The sequence below is a fragment of the Sciurus carolinensis genome, chromosome 9, assembly GCF_902686445.1.
Source record: "Sciurus carolinensis chromosome 9, mSciCar1.2, whole genome shotgun sequence".
NCBI classification, from domain to species: Eukaryota; Metazoa; Chordata; class Mammalia; order Rodentia; family Sciuridae; genus Sciurus; species Sciurus carolinensis.
This window is the reverse complement of record NC_062221.1, coordinates 96,278,763-96,301,330: the sequence shown is the minus strand read 5'-3', so window position 1 is coordinate 96,301,330 and position 22,568 is coordinate 96,278,763. Positions and strand designations below refer to the sequence as shown.

Sequence of the window (22,568 nt, the reverse complement as noted above, 5' to 3'; positions counted from 1 at the left end):
TCAGGTAAAATATTTGAAGTAAAAATTTAATTTAGACTAAATCAAATGAAAACCATTATGAATTAAGTAGGAAAGAGTGGATTGTTTTTTTAAACCTAACACCATTCATTTTAAATATCTGTAGGAAATCTTTCCACTAAAATTAGCAGTTCCTTAGACAATGTGATGATGAATTTTATGTGGCACATTGACTGACCTAAGGAATGCCCATATCACTTATAAAACATTACTCCTTGGTGTGGCTATGAGTATGTTTCCAGAATAGATTAGAATTTGCATCAGTTGTCTTTAAAGTAAGAGACAAAACCGCTCTCGCCAAAGTGGGTAGGTATCATCTAATCCATTGAGGGCCTGGATATAACAAAAAGGTGGAGGAAGGTGAATCATCTCTTTTGAAGCTGTCTCATCCATCTTCTCCTGTCATGTCTATAGACATATGGACTCTTGGTTCTTGGGCCTTCAGACTCCGGGACCAACACTAGCATCCCCCTAAAACCCATCTTCCTGCTCCTGTTCTCAGAAACTGCAGTTTGCACTGAAAGTTAATTATACCTCAGACTCTACTGGTGCTCAGACCTCTGGACTCAAACTGAATGACATCACTGGCCTTCCTGATTCTTTTTCCCACTGTTGGTATATCATGCAGCTTCTCAGCTTCCATAGTCACATGAGCCCTTTCCCCTTATGTGTGTGTGTGTGTGTGTGTGTGTGTGTGTATTCTATTGGTTCTCTTTGTCTGGAGAACCCTGACTCATTCAGAGGATTTTCTCTAATACATACACTTACAGTACATGTAAATGATGCTTCCACAGTGTGTGATCATTCCTGAAATAAGAATTTTCCAAAAGTAATCTTTGAATATTCCCCCTTCAACTTTGTTTACATAATTGATTTGGACTCTCTATTTAGATGATGTTGAGTAAATGTCTTCCCATCTTTCTCTGTAACATGGATAATATCTCATCAGAGGAATTGAAATACATCTTTAATGTATGAAGACTTGCTATCATATGTGACTATTATAGAATTACAAACTAATGTAACTTACTTCTTAGATATTGAATCCTTCTTCTACTCTGTATCCCTCTCCCCATCTGTAATCTAGTGCAGCCAAAGTAATCGAAAAACAACACAAAAGCATGATTTTATCATTCCTGTGTATGAAACTTTTCTATGACTTTCCATTGGCCTAAGTTGAGGTTTAAGTCCTTTAAATGACATAAGAAGCCCTTCTTTACATCTGAGGCCTCATCTTTTCAGCCCCCTCATACTTTCCAGTTACTTGTACTCATCTTCTCTCAATATTTCTCAATCCATTTTGCTTTCTCTACTATCTGAATCAGTCTCCCCACCTTCCCCAATCCCTTTCTGTCCCACAACTCCTTTGTCATCTAACTCCCATCTTACATAAAGTCCCATTGTCTCTTGGAAGGCTTTCCCAACTCTTCACTATCACAGTACCTATCACATTTCATGGCATCAATTAGAATGTATCATTTATTACCTGTTAGATGATTAGGACTGTTGTGATTGTATGCTACATCTTTGACATTCATTTAACTAATATTAACTGAGTCCCTATTATGCTCAGGCTCATTTGCAAGCACTGAGAAAACAGCAAGGAACCAAGCAAAGTCCCTGCCTCAGGAGAGTTTTAGTATATTCACATGATGAGTTACTTTCAGCACAGAGTAAAAGGAAACAGAAGAAGACCAAGAGAAAAAATCAAGAAGAAGTATATAAAGTAAAATAAAGAGTCAAGAGACATTCAAAGCAAAGATGAGAACGAGTCTTAGAAGTGTGAATTGATTTTTTTTAAAGATTTCACACCATGACTGGATAGGCCTCTTTTATTTAAAACTATCCTTTCCTGTTGGTTAATGATATCATTTTAAAATGAGGAAAATTGTTTCTTGCTTTAGTCTATTTGCAGCCAAGTACATCCAGATCCTGTCATGTCATGCCATTCAGCACTTCAGCAATGTCCTTCAGAGCCATCTGCTGTCCACAAGAACAAGCCTTCAGAATCCAAATGATATACTTAAACCTGAGCAAAAACAAGCTGGAAGCTTGTTTCAAAAAGGATTGCTTTTTGAAAATGTATTCATTGGAAAAATATGCTATAAAACAGTGAATATGTTATGCAAGTAAAATTAGACCTTTTAACCTATGGGTTTGAAGCATGATTGCCCACACTTATTGCAGGTGATTCTACCAGAATTAAACTGATTTTATTTTCTTATTAGGTCTTGAATACAAAAAGTCAAAAAAAGGTTTAGGATTCTTGTCATCCTTTTATACTTTTATTTAAAAAAGAACTATACCACTTTTTAACCACAGGATACAAATCTTTAGACCACGAAAAAAAGATTAGGACAAAAAGAAGATATCATACCAAATGGTGTATAATTTTGCACATAGAAATAGTGACAGACGCAACCCAAATTGTAAGATTGAGTTTTCTAGGAACACATAACAAATGACAATAGTGAAATCCCCCTACCTACCATTCAAACCTAGTTGCTGTTGTCTCAGATTTCAAATTACCGATTCCTACTTGTACTTTAAGCAGTAACAATTTCAGAAAAGTTGAAATTCCTGGACATAGGTGCTGTTCCACACCTCTGTGCCTTTGAACTTGCTCTTTTCTTTGAAGGGATACCCTGACCTCTTTGTCTTCATAGTCAAACTCATACTTTTTTCCTAAATACCACTTTGATGGTGAAGTCCTTCTTCCTCTCCCCACTAGCCATTCCAAAAGCTGATCCATCTTTTTTTTTCTTTTTCTCCCATGTGAATCTGTTATCAACTTCTGTTAAAGTCCTTACCCTCCTTACTGCTATTATTCATTTACATCAATTCCTCTCCTGCTAAAACACCATTTCCCAGAGGACAAGGAGCACCTCAGCACCTGGCATGGAAGGTATGTTCAAAATCAGTTTTATCAAAGGGAGACTAAGAGAATGAATGAATAAATGCCACTAGTGGCCCTCAGTGTTTCTCTGGTGACATCCTTTATGAACTGAAAATGTAGACAGAGAAATTCCCCCTTTCTTCTTTCCTTATCATCAATGAAGTTCATAAAGATGACTCAAGGAAATAAAAAGTTAAATCTGAATTCCATTCATGCCATGTGAGCCTGAGATTGTGCTCTCTATTTTACGTCATTTACCTAACTCATCCCATCCTGTTATGCTTCAGCAAATAATCAGTGAGTTTCCATTACAATCATAACATACTAAATACTTTAAAGATTATAAAGAGGAATAAAAGACCTTCTAGAGCCAGGAGTAGTGTTGCACACCTGTAATTCCAGCTACTCAGGAGACTGAGGCAAGAGGATCACAAGTTCAAGACAAGCCTTGGTAATTTAGCAAGACCCTATCTCAAAATAAAAATTTTAAAGACCTGGAAATGTAGCACAGTGGTAGAGCACCCCACAGTTAAATCCCCAGTACCACACACGCAAAAAAAGAACTTTTAGTATTTTTATAACTGTTCATTGGAGACAATACAGTAGGTCCCCCTGCCTGTAATCAGGGGATATGTTCCAGATCCCAAGTGTATGCCTGAAACCATGGATAGCACCAAACCCTATGTATATTGTAATTTTTCCTCTACATACATATCTATGATGTTTTATTTATAAATTAGCACAGTAAGAGATTAACAACAACAATAAAACAATCACAACAATATACTGTAAAAAAGTTCTATGAAGACATTCTTGCTCTCAAAATAATCTTAAGGAATTACATCTGCCCTTCTTTTGATGATATAACAGTGCCTACATGCTGAGGTGAAGTGAGATCAATAATATATGCATTCTGATATAGCATTGGAGTCATTATTAAATAAAAGATTATAATCACAGCAGACTGTAACAGCCAATCTGGTGATCAGGGTGGCTGCTAAATGATTAACAGGCAGGTATCTACACATTGGGGAAATGCTGGAAAAGGGATGACTCATTCCCAGGGCTGTAAGGAGCAGGACTGCACAAGATTTCCTTATGCTACTCAGAGTGACATCCAATTTTTCTCTTTTTAATAGGATGCTGCCCAGGCTAGACTAGTGCCTTGGCTATTCACGGGTGTGATCCAACTATTGATCAGTATGTGCAACCTGGTGGTCTCTGCTCTCAGTGCCAAACTCAGTGCAGACAGTATAGCATGCTATAGGCTCAACCCCTGGGCTCAAATTATCCTCTTGCCTCAGCCTCCAGTACCTGGTATGACAGACACACCACCATGCCTGATTCAGCATGCAATTTAAAACTTGTGACTAGTTTATTTCTGGAATCTTCCATTTAATATCTTTGGACCACAGTTGAGCATAGGTAGTTGAAACTATGGAAAGTAAAATCATGGGGTGGGGATATTGTACAGCCACATTTTAAAAATCAAATAACAATACCTATGTGTATCTTACACAAACCTAAGTGTCTAATTAAGGAGGCAGATAGTGAGTGCTATAGGCAGATAAAAGAGGAAAAAAATCACTTAGGTCATGAAAACATTAGGATCTGAAGGATTGATAGACTTTCAATAGGGAGAAAAGTTGAGAAGACATTCAGTATTAAAATAAACAAAAGTGTAAATTTTCTCAGCTATGAGCCTGAAAATAAGAAAATTGTGTTTAATTAGTTTAACCCAAATTTTAAAACTTTTTCAAAATACTAGCATTTTAATAATTCTCTCAAAGTCTACCTATAAAATAGACTTGCTTGTATTATACACTGTTTTATATTTCCAGCTCCAAGTACTTCTAGATTTTTTTTTTTTTAAAGTTCTTCCCCACCTTTGGGTGTGAGCCTCAGCCTGTCCACCCCACAGAGTAATGCTGCCTGGGTCTTTCAGAAAGCTGCCCTCTCACTCTTGAGTGTTCATCAGACTGAGTAACTGGTTGCAAACAGTCTGCCTGTAAAGATGCCATCATGTCATCTTGTCTCTCCTCTTTGCCTTACACCCAGAGATAGCCTTTCTGGCAAAGGGTAATGTGAGGTCACAGTTGCTCTCTGAACTGATGTGTCACAACACTACATGTGGCAGCTGCAAAAGAAGACCCGCTTCTCAGATGTGTTCAAAGTCCTGTGGATCTGTCAGGAACAGTCTGATTTAATGTATACAGTGCCTGTGGGCATAACAATGATGCAGGAAGCAGCTGAGTTTGGCACTAACCCTTCTGTCTGTTTCCTTAGACAGGTGAAGGTTGTTCTTTCTGTTTTTCCTCACTGGGGTATTATGTTTGTTAACAAATCATAGAATATTAGACCTTCACATGAATTACAAGATCCCACAGTCCAATCACCTCAACTTATAGAAATACTTATAAGTTGCCCATAATCACACAACAAATTAGTGAAAAAAGGACTCTAGAGAGTCCTGTTCACATTCGCTTGCTTTCTTTACATTGTATGCTTTTCTCCAAAGTAAGCACCCTAGGACTTAGATATTGGAGGCAGTGTATAGTGCCTCCAAGTCCTATACACTTTCTTCATCCTCTTTGAATATTTGCTTTCAAACAAGGTTTGCAAATAATACTGGTATAAATTTAGGTATGCTTTACTTTTTGCAATTTATTTTCCTAGTGACAGAATCTGGATATTTTCTCAAAATAAGTAGCATCCAGCCATAAAGATAGGTGTTATATTAGTCAGGGTTCTACAGAGAAACAGAACCAATAGAATATACATAGTTATGCAAGAGGACTTATAAGGGCAATTGGTTCATGCAATTATGGAGGTTAAGGAGTCCCCCAGTATGCCATTTGCAAGCTGGAGAACCAGAAAAGCTGATAGTGTAATCTACTCTGAATCCAAAGGCATGGTGGCCGCTGTGTTGGTGTGGGCCACTATGTAAGTCTCAAAATCTGAATACCCAAGAGTCCAGAGTCATGCTGTCCAACAGCAAGAGAAGTTAGACCACCCAACTTTAGATGAGAGAGCAAAATTTCTTTTTATTCTGTCTAGACACTCAAAGGATTTTGATGATGCCCTTTCTCAGGTGAACCTTCTTTACTCTATAGTGTACTAATTTAAGTGGCAATTTCTTCCTACAGAGACTCTCAGAGCCACACTCAAAAGTAATGTTTCACCAGCTATGTTGGTATTCCTTAACACAATCAAGTTACACATAAAATTTGACCATCATATATGGTATGGGTTTTAATCACTGCTTTTTAAAAAATTATTTTATTTTATTTGTTCTAATTGTTGTACATGATGGTAGAAAGCATTTAATCACTGCTTTTAATTAGGATTATTTTCATCATGTAACCTCTTAAGAAAGGAAGCTATTCACTCTTTGTGTTATATATCAGTTTGAGGCCACTGAGATAAAAATGCTTTGTAAACTCTCAAATGCTGAGAATTATAGTATCCCCAAAGAACTTTTTTATTGTTTGTTCTATTTAGTTATACATGACAGCAGAATGCATTTTGATCCATGCTAAGTGAAATAAGCCAATCACTAAAGAATTTTACAGTATGAAATTTCTCAATATTAGCAGTAGCAAATGAGCTATAAGAGTTAATGCCTCACCTCCCTTCTGAGTTGTAGGGTATATTTTTAAAAATTTCTTCAGAGCTAATTTCCATAGGTCTTTGCCATATAAATTATAGATTAGAAGTTTTAAAAAGCTTCATTAAAGTATACCAGGGAGGAAAGGCTAGACTAGTTAGTCTTCTGTAAAAATGGATAAAAACAAAAAGAGACTAACTTGGGAGAGATCCTAGGGAAGAGTGCTGCTCTTCTCTAATGTCCAGAGAAGAGTGGGAACAGTATTTTTAATTCCATTATTGTCAGCTATCCCCATGGGATTTTGCCATACAGTATATTTTCAGAGCCACAATGAATGATAGGTTATTTGGACAAACCTGCCTGTACTGTCAGCCATGTTTAAGTTATCTACACCCAGATACAATGACAATCCTCATAATAATGTATATGTTTAATTCTCCCATATTATAGTACATTGTGTCATACATTATCTCCCTTCTAGAATGGAATAAAAAATGTAATTTAACAGATGTCACCCAGAATGGTGTTATTCATTGAATGATGTAACACCTATGTTCTCAATGAAAGAGAATACTTAGAAATAGATGGCAATGAATTATTTTCAGAACAATTTAGGAGGAAGCAAGTGAAAAGGATCCTAATACTTGGGACTCTGAATAACATGATAAGCACTGTTTTATTATGGGAACAAAAAAAAATTTGCATTCCCTGAGCTGCTTATACATTTAGACAAGGAATTCAAATGTAGTATAGTTCCAGGCATAGAACGTGAGAAGAGAATGAGAAAGTCTTTCTGTAGTTAAAAATGTGTTTAGCAAGTGGAAAACAAAGCCGGTAATTTAGGTATTCATCTTTATTTGAAATGATTTCTCATCTGTCCCTATTCTTTATGAAAAATACATTCTAAAATAAATTTCAAAAGTAGATAATTGTTTATTTCATAATCAGAACAGGGAGACTGAGTTGGAGTTGGAGTAGAGGGTGGAGCTTGGCAGCAAAACCTACAGGGCCAGAAGGATAATGGAAATAGGTCAAGTGTACCTGATGAGCACCTTGATGAGAGGGTGGCGTGATGAAGCTCTAGAGAGTCCCGTTGACAGACATTTAGATTCACTTGAAAAACAACAACAGCAGCAATAACCACTTAGCCATGATAAAATTAGCTGCAGACCTATTTCAGGCCAAGACTAACCAGTTGATAAACTCTGGGTTCATAATATCCAGTATTTCGAGACCTCAGGGAACGCCCTTACAAAGGTCCTTGACCCAGAAATTAAAGCCTGGAAGAAGGGATACCCTCAGGAAGTCTTTGTCATATAAAAAATTATGAAAAAGGCTAGTTTCATATATTTGTTTTCTAAAACAATGCTATTTACCATAGATTTCTACAGTGTTTATTTTCTTATAAAATTATTGTCTTAGTCTATTTTGTGCTGTTGTAACAGAACACTTGAGGCTGGATAATTTGTAAAGGACAAAAGTTTATTTCTTACAGTTATAGAGACTGGGAAGTCCAAGGCCTGCATCTGGTGAAGGCCTTTTTTGCTGCCTGTGTTCCCCTGAGACACAAGTGCAAGAGAAAAACACAATGTGTCTGCATGTGCACGTGAGAAAGAGAAGGGAAGGGACTGAACCAAACTAATTCTCTTATCAGGGACCCACTTCTGTGCTAATGGCATTAATCCATTCCGGAGGGCAGAACCTTTATGACCTAATACAGCTTAAACTGTCCCCCCAGCCCATGAACTTTTGGTGACACATTTGAACCATAGCAGTTATTAAGAACTGGTGACTTTTGAAAACTCAAAAGTCAATCTAATAGAAGAATGGAGTGGAGTGAGACTGGGAAGGGTGGTGGTAATGGAAAGAAGTTAAATAAGGGTAGTAAAATACAGAGGAGGAATTAATTTCTAGTTTCCATAGCACAGTACAGTAACTGTTGGTTGAGACAATCTATGACATATTTCAAAATTATTACAAGAGTAAGAAATTCCCAGCACATGAAAATAATTAACATTTGAAGATTTGGAAGTGCTTATTTCCTTCCCTATTACACATTGTCTACATGTATCAAATAATCAATGTACATTATAAAAATGTACAAATATTATGTCTCAGTAATAAAGAACCAATGTTATATATTTTAAATATATCAAAAAAAAGGGTTTTTTATTTAGAGTGTCCTAGTCTGATACCTGTGAATTCCATGATACTGATGCAAAATCATTGTGCATATGCCCATGTATACATGATAGGTCTCTGAGCACATTTTGAAGGCATTTGTATTTTTAATAACTTATCCAATGTGCCATAGTCTCAGGTTTATTTGAAATGATTCATAGAGAAGAGAAACACTTAGGAAAGGCAAGCCCAGGCAATCATTATCAGGCAGGTCAGTCTGTAAGATGGAAGTCTGGCCTGCCAACATTCAACCATAATGATGATCTTTGATGACAGAATTCCACCTGTGAAATATTAAGATGAATATGATATTACCTCAATCTTGGAAGGGCACTTACAGAAAAATGCAGGAACACAGGCATAGGATCAGGAACCAAGACACACAGATTTCCTTGAATTGGGCAAGACAAGGTCTAAATTACTAAAACTGGGTCAGATTCTATCCATCAGTAGAATTGAGTTGGTGCTTAAGATTCTTAAAACCTTGTTTGAGAAAGAAGATCACCCTGGAGCCTGGGCACTGTGGAGTGTTTTCAGTGACTCCAAATGAGAAATCTGGGATGCTGATCTGAACTGGAATCTAAGCAGGTCCAAAAAAGACAAGTTACAAATGCACAAACTAAGGAGACAGCATTTACTAAATTCCTGGTATGTAATGGCAGCTAAGAGGTATCTTATGTATACTGTTTTAGTTAATTCATTTTAAAAAAATGTCAACTAGAAGTCAAAATATGCAAAGTGTCTCCTTTGTGACTACAAATGGATTCCATCATTAGTCCCCCATCAAGTGAGGACATATCCCATGTTTTAGAAAAAAATAAAATTTCACATAATATCAGAGTCACCCTAGATTATCAAACATCAGTGAAGGAGGGGTGTACATACCTCTCTGAGAAGGGGTAAGGAAATAGTTTTAAAAGGCATGCACAGAGGGTCTGGGGTGTAGCTCAGTGGTAGAGCACCTGCTTATCATGCGTGAGGCCCTGTGTTTGATGCCAGCACCACAAAAGGAGAAGGAAAAATAGACGTGCACAATCCTAGTGGGAGTTTTCAGTAGAACTAGTGTTTTTTGAGATCTTCCTATAATTTGCTACGATTTCCTGGGACACCACAGTGAATTAAGGCAGAGTCAGGAGAATGTTGACCCCTCCACCAGTGCTCACAAAACCAGACCGCTTCTGCCACACAGAAAATCCCACTGACTTGAAAGTCAAATTTAAGGTCATCCTTCAGTAATCATATTAGTATAATCCCCTGACATTGATAAGTCTTCAAAAGAGTTCTCCAAATAACTGATGGTTACCCAGTAAGAGTTAAAAAACATAAGGGAACAGAAAATCAGTGTCTTGTTGTCATACCTTCCTTACTTGTCCACAATGTTACCGTTTTAAACCAGAAAATGTTGCTTTACCTCTTGCTTGCCATGAAGAATGATTTCTGTGACCTTTGATTATTGACCTAGGATGTGGCCCAAGAATGTGCTTGTCCCCACTTCTGTCTATGAGGCTATGAGGTTCATAGACAGCTATGAGGCTGTCTGCTCACATGGTCTGGGTCCAGTGCTTGTGAGCTATCTTCTTACAATCTAATGGAAGTTGAGAAACCATGGGCAAATGTTAAAAAATCATTATGACTTACTATTTTATAGCCATTAATTCAAATCCCCTCATTTTGCATATCCAAAATCTAAGGCTCAAGGGTTAAGATGTGCTCAGGGTCACATGATGAATTATAATAGAGTTGCATCTCACTTGGAATTTGCAGTTCATAAAAATATTGTTTAGTCAAAATTGCCCCTAGAAATTCCTTAAATTATACTTTATGCATAATATATATGTTTTCTGTATCATAATTCTTATCCTCATTGTTTTGAGAACGTCAGATATGGATTGAGGAAATAAGAAACAAAATCTGCTGGCTATTCTTATTGTCTACTCAAACCACTGGCCTTTAAGATAAACATCAAGTCCAGTGATTGAGAAATGGAGAGGGACTTTATAAAAGTGTGCTTCTCTATGGAATCTCTCTTTGGGTTTCAGTATTAAGCCTCTTTAGTATTATAACCTCACTACGTGTCAATTGGTCACGCCTCTGAAGATTAGAGGGTTAAGTTCTAAAACTCAGAAGTTAAGTAAACCGATGAGACAACTTCACTCCGGAGCTTTAGTGTAGAGGATGTATGTACAGGTACACAGAACCCCTGGTTCCCTCCTTAGCACTTTGTCAGCAACCACTCACCACCTGTGTATTAGGTAACAAGCTCTGAATATGACTTGGAAAATGGGGGGAAAGATTTACTAGCAATAGTTTCAGTTGCAATCTAGTTTACTTATTTCCTGTTTTTCCTTTGTTCCATAAGTGATGAAACCTGCTATATAAAAAGGTATAATTAAATGAAAATGCTTTTGAGTTATATTCAGTTATTTTGATCGGCATCTTCGGTAACTTTTTCTCTTTCATAAACATATGGCAAAGCAATGTGTAATGTTCCAGTGATTGTGATTTCAAATCTAAAGTAGTATTTGTTCATCTCTGAAACCTGAAACAAACATCTGGTGGTTAAAGTTTGGGGAAGAAAAAAAAAGAGCACCTTAGTGAATTCCCTTTATAATTCAAGATTGGGTGAAAACAGTGTACACAGGATTAAGCCACAAACATTTAAGTTGTTAGGCTGGTCTGCACTATTTTTAAAAAATGAACTAGGCTTTTGTTTCTCTACTGTAAGAAATAGAGACCATGCAGTAGTCTTAAAGACCTTTTTCTTGTTTTCTCATCTTGCAATTAGATCTAAATCATATCTAGTACATATCCTCCCATTGGAAAAAAATGATGTGAATGCTTCCTTATCTCTGTCACATACATGCTCAGAATTATTCCATTCAATGCATGCTATCAGGTTCATTTTATAATGTGTTTTTGTTATTTTGAATTGTATTTTCTACCTTAAATTTCATTCTTTTTTTTCAAATTTTAAGATTTTTTTCCAGTTCATAGTAGATAACACTTGTAAGAGAATTTGAAATAAAGATGTACTGTCCATTTTACAGTAGTGTTCATTTGAACAAACACTTTGAAAAAATATGTTCGTTTTTGACTGTGGCAGTGTATTAATTAGTCTGCTGGGATTGCTATGAGAAAATACCCCAGACTGGGTGACTTAAGTAAAAGAAATTTATTCCTCACAGTTCTGGAGACTAGAGTCCAAGATCAAGGTATCAGCAAGTCTGGCTCCTCCTGAGGCCTCCCTCTGCCTCACAGATGGCTGGCTGCTTCTTGAACATGTCCTCACATGGCCTTTTCCCTGCAAATGCATGCCTCTGGGGACTCTTCATCTTCTTATAAGGACACCACCAGTCATTTGGAGGACAGTCATACCCCTATGATTTCATTTAACCTTAATTACCCCTTTAAAAACCTTGCCTTTAAATATAGTCATATTGTGGCTTAGAACTTCGGCATATGAATTTTAGGGAACACTCTTCAGTTCATAATAGTTAGTGATGACATTTGTTAAATATTATGAACTAGCTTCCCCTTGGGGGTAAAATAAAATCTCATGAAGGAAAGTGATAAAGTTGTCATTTATATGTGATATTGTCATTTGAAATACAAATTATGTGAATCACTTATACAAGATGTGAGATATTATTTATAAAAATGAATGAGCAAATGAACATAAGATCACCATTAACTCTGTGTGCGTGTGTATGTGTGTGTGTGTGTGTGTGTGTGTGTGTGTGTTGGAAGGGGCTATCTTAACTGACAAAGATTTTGCAAAGGAATACTCAGGCAGACTAGAATTGCCATTCAGTCAGATAGATTAGCAGTTCACTTCCACATATTGTTTGCCAGAACAAAGAAAGATCCAGAGTGGAAACTGCTAGATGAGACTACTGCTCTGCTATTGTAATGCGAAATCTACAGATATGCTCTTTATTCTCTGAATGCATGGCTTCCAGATTTGAAATAAGCCTAAGTTTTATTTAAATATCTTCCATGTGCAGAGCCACAAAACGGAGGCACGTTAGCCCCACAACATACAAAAAGTAAAATATGCTATAGTATGGGTGCACAAATACAAGTTAGAGTACCCTTGCCCCTTCATAGATTACACCAGTTCTTTTCTGAACACCACTTTATATATTTGCAGTGTTTCCTGTCTGATGTTAATGCCGTAGATTAGTATTCCTAGATTTAGCAGATAAAAATATAGGATATCCATTTAAATTGGAATTCCAGATAAATGATGAGTATTTTTAATATATACAGATCTCATTTAATATTTGGGTCACACACAAAAACATTCTTCATGGGATATATTATCCTAAAAAAAAAAAAAGTTATTTATCTGAAACTCAAATTTCACTATGGGACCTGTATCTTCTCTGGCAACTCTACTTTAAAAGAATGAATCCTATCTCCTTGCAACTCCCTGCCCTCCAGAAGCTATCACCAACTTTGTAAATTTAATTTTCTGGTCTAAATTTAGTATTACTGTTAACCTCTGCCCCCAAACATGAATACTGCAGGCTTCAGGCTCCCTTCCATTATGCTGTCGTGATATGTGGTAATAACCATCTGTGTTAAAACACTGAAGTTAGTTGTATCCAGCTTTTCCCCCACGCCAAACAAAATATTTGTATCTGTAAATCAATGTCCCATAATTCTGTTATGAAAGCACTAGTAGAACTTTAGGTTCCTAATAAGGAATCTCTAAACCTCTCAATCTCTAATCTCTGAACTCTGTTTGCTCACCTGTAAAATAAGGGAATCCAATTCAATCTGATGTTTCCCCCAAGGTTCTTTCTAACAATTTCATGGTTTGAGTCTTTGAAAAGAGGGTTCCATTTATTCTCTCATTTGCCTTGTGAAACCTAAATTGTTCCCATTTCATGTGAATTCTTTTACTCTTCAGATAATAATCTGGTCAGATTATTGACTTATTAAATTCAGCTTTACTCTGAATTCCTCAAGGGCCAAAAACACATTCTTACTTTCTTTCCACCCCTACTCCCCTTTACACCAGACTTTTCACACAGTGGGCGATCAGCTGCTATTATCGTGAAAACGCTGATGTTGAAACAATCCTCATTGCGGTGTTCTTACAGATGAAAATGATTTTGCTCTGAACTGAAGCCATCTCCGCGGTTTGAGAGCAGCCTGGGAGCCACTCCTTGTTCTCTACCTCCATCTGGTGGCGTCAGGGTTGCCCGCATCCGCTCATCCTGACGATTCAGAGCTGCAGATTTTAAAGATTGTAAATCAAATGGATGAATTGTTTTATTCTTGTCATTACAGTATAAAGGGATTTATAGAGTGTTTCAACAGATAAAATGTAATAAATGTTAATAAAAGTTAAGTATAACACAATGGCGGGCTTTAATACTTGAGCAGTATAGATTGAATTCTTGCCATTTAATCTCTTTTAAATATGTTCAAATGTTCGCTTGAACACTGAAGAAAGAAAATATAAAGTAACCTACAGTGTTCGAAAAAGATTATCCTTCTCAGGTGCTCTGGTATAAAGAACATTTTAAAATAAATGTAATAGCCAATGAAAAAGAGAGAAAGGGAAAGGAAATAAAATTTTGGTAAACATGGGGTTGGTACAGAATGTCTCAGCTCTGTATTTAATGACTTGTCTTCAATTAAATTAGAGCTTTATCATCATTATTATTTATAAATGCAATACAATGTTTAATGAGTGTTCAATGATATTTAATGTTCTATAATCTGGAACTTTCTTCAAGTGGCATAATAGTGGACTTAATTGTGTGAATCTAAAGTAAAAATAAATTTCTCTAATGAATGAAATAAAATGTATCTGAACTGTAACTTTTTCCCATTAAAACTGTTTTTTTAACTGAATAACAATTAAGGGAAAATATTTCTGACATTTTAATATTATTCTTTTTTTTAGATCTTTCTAACAAAAGATATTTAATTGAAGCACCACCTTATTTCTTATTTCACTTGTGAACCAGGTAAAAAATCTTCAATTTGCTTTTCAGGGTGGGAAAATCCCTATAAGGTGGACAGCCCCAGAAGCTATCGCCTATAGAAAATTCTCCTCAGCAAGTGACGCATGGAGCTACGGCATTGTCATGTGGGAGGTCATGTCCTATGGAGAAAGACCTTACTGGGAAATGTCTAACCAAGATGTAAGTGCATGGAGACTTCAGTCATTTTGTGAATGTAAACACTTAAGCCTTGAGAGAGAAATACACCTTTTGTCCTCACTCAGATTAGCCCTATCTTCCTGCAAGTTTCTCAGTGTCAGAGCCTGGGTTGAGAAGTGAGGAAGCTTTTACCTTCAGCTGATTGTGGACCCTGGTCTCAGCTGATGGGCTTTGCTCTGTGAGTACTGATCCATGTCTTAGTCATTGTTCTAATGAAGCAAGACCATGCCAATGCACTGGCCTTGACCTACAAGTGAAACAAAAGAAAGAGTAATGGTTAATTTTCATTTTCTCCATAGGGCAATTCAATGTAAAAAGCACATAAATTTAGGCTAGATACCACTTTAGGAGAAAAAGAATGAACGCTTTCAATGCATTATAGATACACCATCTAGTGAGGTTCTTTTGAAATAGATGGTCATTTTTTGTGCAATCTGTTTTGTTTCTGTTTTATCAATGACAAATACTTTGGTGGCTAATGACATAGAATAGGGCAATTCACACATTTAACCTCTATGACCTGTCCACAGTGACAGAAACAGTCATTGGAAGATGAAGGTATGCCAACAATGCCAATTAGTGCACTGTCAGAGCTGATGATATGTTTTCCTTACCACTTTCTCATCTCAGAATAGGCTTTGACTATTCACTTACATTCCTCAAAGCATCTGATGGTTTCTGAGACAATGGTGAAGGGAAATCACCTCTAATGTGATTTTGAATGTTCATAAATGCAATGAAAGACTGTGTAATCATAAACAATCCCTGAACCACACAGAATACAACTATTGCAATATCTCATTCCATTTTTCCAGTTAATCGCTTGAGCAATCCGCACAGACCTCCACACGCCACACTTGGATTCCTCCACCCTGACTTTCAATTTGTTCAAGTCTCTTAAGGACTTAATCACAGAGAAAGTTTATGTTCTTCTAATGTCAGACACAGACACAACTGGGCTTTTGGTTAGCTGGCCGCAGCTAATGATTCTCCCTGCCATCTAACATTACTTTTGCAGCCAAGTCCTGCTTATTTCTGTGGGTGTATATGAACCCTGTAGACAATGCCAAGTCCAGAAGCCTACACAGCAGCAGGTTTGAGGTCAAAACACTGCTCTGTCCTTGTTCTCCAAGGCACAACATCAAAACCCCAAGCAAGTGTGGCTGGGTCCTGCAGAACATCTGACCTCCAGCAACCTCTGCTCTACCTCTGACACTTAGGCATTTTAGAGCGAGATCACCTACCTAGAATCTACTATTCTCCAGGAAATCTTATTTGAACACCCCATTGCTCTTCCCTGCCACTGGACCTTGTTTGGGGCAATTCCTGACCACCTTTATAGTTCTTCCTAATGTTGAGTTCTCCAAGCAGAAATTTGTCCTTTCATAGTTGAAAGGAACTCAATGTTTTGTGTTTTGGCTTTGATTTGTTTTTATTGTTTGTTTGTTTTGTTTTTTAATCAGTTAAATAAAGTAACAGAAATCTTGAATTTAGTCACTACTCTGAACCCAAGCTATTGCTTGTCTATTCGTCCTGTTTTGATGTGACTAAAATAGGCCATTCAAGCAAATCTCTAAAATTAAGTCCCTTCTAGATGAGTTAGTCTTCATTGCATAGAAGATGTTGTACTTTAAGTACCTCCTTAACTAGTACCCTACTTGATCTTTGTCTTAACCAGTTTCCTGACAGACATAAAAAATTTTAAAATTGCCTTAGAGGGCTTTAAACTCTACTAGTAATATACCCATATGAGTAAACAGTTCTTCAGCATCCACAGATGACATATAAATTTATTTGCACATTATATACAAATACTGCTATACCAACATATTCATTTAAAAACATGTATTAGGTGCTTTCTCTATTCTAGGAACTAGAGATACACAAAAGAATAAATGTCACACCTGGAAAGAACCATAAAGATTATTTTGTCCAATCCCATTGTTTTCTTGCTCATAAAACTGAAGCATAGAGAACTGACATGATTTTCCTAAAGTCACATATCAAGTGATTTGTCTGCACACTTAGAAAATAATTCCAATACACTTCTAGAACAAGTCATGACCAGGGAAAAGAGAAGAGGGAATAATTGTGTCTTTCATGGTAGTTTGGTTTAGAGTTCACAGTAATCCCTCACATAGAACTAGTGATTTCTTGCCCATGTGAAGTTTACATTTTAGTGGGAGGCAGATAAGCTATAAACAAAATAAATAAGTAAAAGATATAATATGTGATGTGATAATCACTATTGTGAAGGAAAAAGGGAGAGGAAGATACATGCTGAGGATTTCATTAAAATAAATTATGTATATTATAAAATATATTCATGTCATTCATGTTCAGAAAAGTCAATACTTTTCATTCTTATTAGACATTCATAAATAGTTGTTCTATAATAGGAAGAGATAAATAAATATAAAGAGCACATTCATGATGTTTCTTGCTCCCTAATTTTTTTTTTTTTTTTTACCTCCTAAGGTGTGTAGCAAGCCACCAATAAGTAACTATGGCAATGGTTATATGAACTATAATTCAACCACAAAAGTCACTTACCTTTCCAAAGTGCCTCTGTTTCGTGACCAATAAATACATTAAAGGGACCGGGTCAGGGGCTGGGGTTATGGCTCAGTGGTAAAGCGCTTGCCTCACATGCATGGGGCACTGGGTTTGATCCTCAGCACCAAAAAAGTGAATAAAATAAATGTATTGTGTCCATCTACAACTTAAAAAATATTTTTAAAAAAGGGTCTGGGTCAGAAGATTTTAATGTCTCTTTTAACAATAACATGCTCTGACTTTATAATCACTGAAGAAATCACCATCACCCTTTTCCCAGCAAAGGAATGATTTGAATTGTTCTTTCTTGAAGTTTAGGATTTTTCTGATCTCTGTAGAGATGCCAAGAATTAGATAGGATTCCCAGAGAGTGGAGCAGGTACAAGTGAAGATGCCAGACCACAAGACAGATATTTTAGGAGAGCGGCTTCTACAGGAAATGGCCCAAATGTGCAGTTTTCAGCATAGACCACCATGTAATTGCCTATGGTAGTATGGACTCTGTTGTCAGCCTCTCCCTGTCTGGATGTTGCCCAACAATTTATCCAGCCATTCTGGCCATGGGTCTTGATGATCTGTGTCCATAATGACCATTTAGAGAATGATTTTGCCTATTAAGCTTCGCTTGGCCATAGAGACTCTATCTGGAACAGGAGAAGCTGTTGCAGCCAGGAATAGACTCCTGACATTAAGCCCATTCTCATTCATTGAGGACTGCCAATGCTGTGGCAGAAGATTAAACTCTTCTTCTGCCCAGAGCCTGGTTGCTTTTCCATGCCCAGGTCGGGTCTAAGTTAATGTATTTTCATTGTCTTGGTGAGGGTTATCAAACAATACTCAAGCAAGAGAACAGGGAGAAAAGGCAGGCGTGAGTGTTGGAACAGGGAACCAAACCTTGAGGTCCTCAGATCAATACAAGACTAGAGGAAAACAGAAAAAGCTAAAATCTTTTATGTATCTCGTGAATACTTTTTGCTGCTACAGTAAAGAGAGTTGGAATTCTGTTTAGCTAAACATATTGAAAGTTAGCATATCTGTGACAGATCCTATAGCCAGAATTTCAGTTTGGAAGCAAAAATAGCTTAATCAAAAATTTCCCAGCTGCTCTCTCAAAATACTGGCTCTTCCCTATTTGTCCTACATTCTTCATTTATTTGGTCAAAGCATAGTCTTATGTTTGACTTAGTCCAGCCAAGATGCATTTTAAATAAGGAAAGTAATGAGACAGATTATAAAATTTCAACTATACATTTTTATTATATTTTGGTGAGTTTACCAAAGCTTTGGGCACAGATCAAATAGAATGTTACCATGCTTTGTGATTTTTAAGTGAGTTTAGGAAATTTCAGATAGTGTTTATGAAATAGTTTCTTCATTCTGCAGACTATGATATATTTGATTACAATGAACAATTCTGAGTTTGCAGAATCTGCTTTAGTGAATAACATAATGAGTTTCCCCAAAGGTCAGTGGTATTGTATCTTTGAGAAAAGAAATGAGAAAAAGCAGAGTGCACAGAACTAGTCCTTAAAAGATGTAACAAAAAATAATACTGTGTGTCATCTCCTTAGCTATTGAGAAGCTACTTATTAAACATCTGCTGGTCAATAAACCAGGTGTACCTGTGGGATAGGATGGGGAGTGAGGAAATGTAATCCCCCTTTATGTTAAGTAAAGTAAGCCAGGCACAGAAAGACGAATAGTGAAATGTTCTCACTCACATGTGGAAGCTGAAAAACTTGAATTCACAGAAGTAGAGACTAGAACAGTAGTCATCAGAGTACAGAAGGGGAAGTAAGAAAGCATAAAGGATGGTCTAATAACAATTAGATAGGAGGAATAGTTCTGTATTCTTTATAGCATTGTATGATACTTATAATCTACAACAAGTTGCTACATACTTACAATATTAAGAACTACAAAAGAGGATTTTTAAGGTTCCCAACAGAGAAATGACAAATGTTTATGGAAATGAAAATTCTGATTACCTGTTTGATCATCATGCGTTGTATAGTAAGTATGGAATTTTCACACTATACCCCACAAATATGTACAATTAAAAAAAGATAAAAGGACCAGGTGTGATGACACATGCTGGTAACTCCGGCTACTCGAAAGGTTGAGACAGGAGAGTAGCAAATTCAAGGCCAGCCTGGGTAACTTCGTGAGACCCTATCTCAATTAAAAATAAAAACAGCTGAGGGTATAGCTTAGTGGTGGAGTACTTTCAATCATCAGTACTAAAAAAAAAAAAAAAAGAAAGAAAAAGAAAAAAAACCTAGCCTTTTGCTCAAAGAACTCATTATTCAGGTAAGGAGATTAGGTTCTAGTATTTGTAAGTCCTGTCCCCACCACCAACTAAAGTGACACTTATTAAGGGTAGAGGCTTTGCTTTCTTCTTTTTTCTTTTTTTTTATAGGAAAAATATTGTGTGAGTACAGCACAGTTATTTTTTAAATATATGCGAAGAAATCATGAAAACTATTATTCAACATTCTTTTGAGTATAAGTAATGGGAATCCAACCTGAACTAACTTAAGCAAAAAAAAGAAAAAAATTTCATCATGAAACTAAGAAGATAATTTAGCATGCTGGGTCCAAGGGACCATGCACTGTTATTAAAGGTTCCTTATGTTCTTTGACCTCATTCTCTCCTATTGCTAAGTTCTTTGCTATTTTCCTTATACTCTAGGACTAACTATTCCAGTTTAACAACCCAGCACAGTAAGATCTCTCTGTACAAATTTATACATACCAATCCCAGAGGAGACCCTGACTGCCTTTGTTAGGCCTGTAATCCCAGTGGCTCGGGAGATTGAGACAGGAGGATTGTGAGTTCAAAACCAACTTCAGCAAAAGCGAGGCATTAAGCAACTCAGTGAGACCCTGTCTCTAAATAAAATATAAAATAGGGCTAGGGATATGGCTCAGTGGTCAAGTGCCCCTGAGTTCAATCCCCAGTACCTTAAAAAAAAGAAAAAGAAAAAACCCTGTCAGGGATACAGATTCTTTGATTGTCCCAGTTAGGTCTACTTGCCACTCTATGTTCAGAGGTAGGTAGAACATTGTGATTGGCAATTCCCCCATAATCACATCAAATGAGGGAGGAATTCCAAAGTGCTGCTAGAAGTATATTACTTTTTCCTTTATTGGTATACATCTTCTTTTTCTTTCATTTATTTATTTATTTTTGTATGTGGATTAAACCCAAGGGTGCTGTACTACTGAGATACCTCCTCAGCCCTTTTAATTTTTAATTTTATCTATTTTAAGTCATTAAGTTGCTGAGGCTGGCCTCAAACTTGCAATACTCCTGCTTCAGGCTCCCTAGTCACTGGGATTACAGACATGAACCACCACAGCTTGCTGTATACATAATTTTCAAGAGAAACTTTCTTTATTACAAATATCAACTGGAACCAAAATATTAACATTGTTCATTACTATATTCTAATGAGCACCGTAGGTTATACTGGAAAGACCAGTAGGGTTACACTTCTCTCCACCTCAGAACTATTGACATGTTGGACAGGACAGTTCTTTGCTGTGGGGGTTGTCCTGTGCATTATAGGATAGTTAGTAGGATACCCAACCTCTACATGCCGGGTATCAGTAGCACTTCATCAGCTGTGACAAAAAAATGTCCCTAGGTATTTCCCTGGCAGCAATGAGGGAGAGAACCCTAGATAAGAGCTACTGGTATATAACTAGAAAGATCTGGGTTCAAATGCCAGCTCCATAATTCATTGACCATGTAATCTTTGGCAAGCGGTTTAAGGTTTCTGAAATACTCTTTACTGTGGTTCTAAATATTCAGCTGCCAAATTTGAAAGAAGAAGAGGTAATGTATTATGGCACCTGGTACATAGATGTTGTTTAATTAGTCAGTGGTAACAACATCTTGAATTTTCAAGTACTTTATATCATTAGTTCATTTGATATTCCAGATAATTCTCTGAGGTAAATTATTGCTCCTATTTCTAAGATTACTGAGATTTAGTCTTGATAACACTAAGGAGCTGGTGAGTGGTGAAAATGAAGTTCCAGCCATTGCTTACCAAAAGTCGTGCTTTTGTCCATTAAGCTATACTATAGAAGTCCAGTTTTCAAGAGTGTGCACACCCCAAAAGTTTGCACAATGAGATGAAAGCATCTCTCAATATGTATGTCAGTCTATCACAAGAGAAGTATTTCTATTATTTCCTATTAGCAAAAGAATGTTTAAAAATATAAAGCCTTTGGGCAGAATTTGTGCCTTGATGTCAAAAATTTATGGAATGTACCATCTTGTTATTGTATTTCTTTGAAATATTAAAGCAAATTTTTAAGATTGACACATTTAGTCCATTAACAGAAATATATCACAGGTACACTGTAAGCACATGACTGCTTTCTGCTTTCTAAATGATGAAGTTTATTTTTCCTTTCTTTATAAGGTATTTCGGGATAATGTTTTATAGTATTTTTCAACCGCATTATAAATAATGGTTACTTACTGTGTAATGGAAGTACACGTATGCTGGAGCTACAGAAACCCTGAAGAAGACAGGCATCATGGGCACTGTGGCTCTTCCCTCCAACACTTATCCTGTGGAATGTGCTTAAGGGAAGAGATGGAAGCAAAACATGAACAGCAGGCAACATTAAATAACCAAATCCCCACAGAGCCAAGACACAGGGAAAATACTAGCACCACTTAAGTGAGAGGCAGCTTAGCTTGAGCTAATGATATGAGTGCAAGACTGGAGTCTTGGGTTTTGTTTTGTTTTGTTTTGTTTCCCTGACATGATGCTGTTAAAAAAAAAAAAAATTGCCTTGAAGCAGTTTGAAACTCAAGTGCCTCCTGGGTGTGGTATCATTTAGGCATATGCTGCTAAGCTAGTTCGGTTTCCCAAAAACATATGAGGGAGCATCTCATTTGAGGCTTACTAGGAAGCATAACGCTACCTCAGTGTTTTGCTTTCATTTTTTTTCTCCTTGCATTTTAAAAGCCTTTATATAATAATGAGTTTTGCTTTAGGTTGCTTTCTGAAGCTTACCTGAGAGGGGAAAAAATTGAAATTTATCTTTAGGGTTTTATTTTTACAAGTATGTGGCTGGAAACAATCTTTTGACCTCATCTGAGTTGATT

The 22,568-nt window shown here is 36.6% G+C and overlaps 1 protein-coding gene and 1 long non-coding RNA gene across 2 annotated transcripts in view; one reads left to right on the top strand and one right to left on the bottom strand.

Moving 5' to 3' along the window:
• The window catches only part of Epha6 (EPH receptor A6), an 874,627-nt gene that overhangs the window by 829,875 nt on the left and 22,184 nt on the right, over positions 1–22,568 (top strand). Inside the window, exon 15 of the mRNA XM_047563348.1 lies at positions 14,714–14,863. Within this exon, the coding sequence (XP_047419304.1) occupies positions 14,714–14,863 (150 nt within the window). The remainder of the gene's footprint in view (positions 1–14,713; positions 14,864–22,568) is intronic.
• LOC124992515 (uncharacterized) overlaps positions 13,638–22,568 on the bottom strand; it is a 45,585-nt gene continuing 36,654 nt past the window's right edge. The window contains exons 2-4 of the long non-coding RNA XR_007110143.1: positions 21,934–22,037; positions 15,014–15,128; positions 13,638–13,941 (exon numbers count right to left, since the gene is read on the bottom strand). This is a non-coding gene — a long non-coding RNA (uncharacterized LOC124992515). The remainder of the gene's footprint in view (positions 13,942–15,013; positions 15,129–21,933; positions 22,038–22,568) is intronic.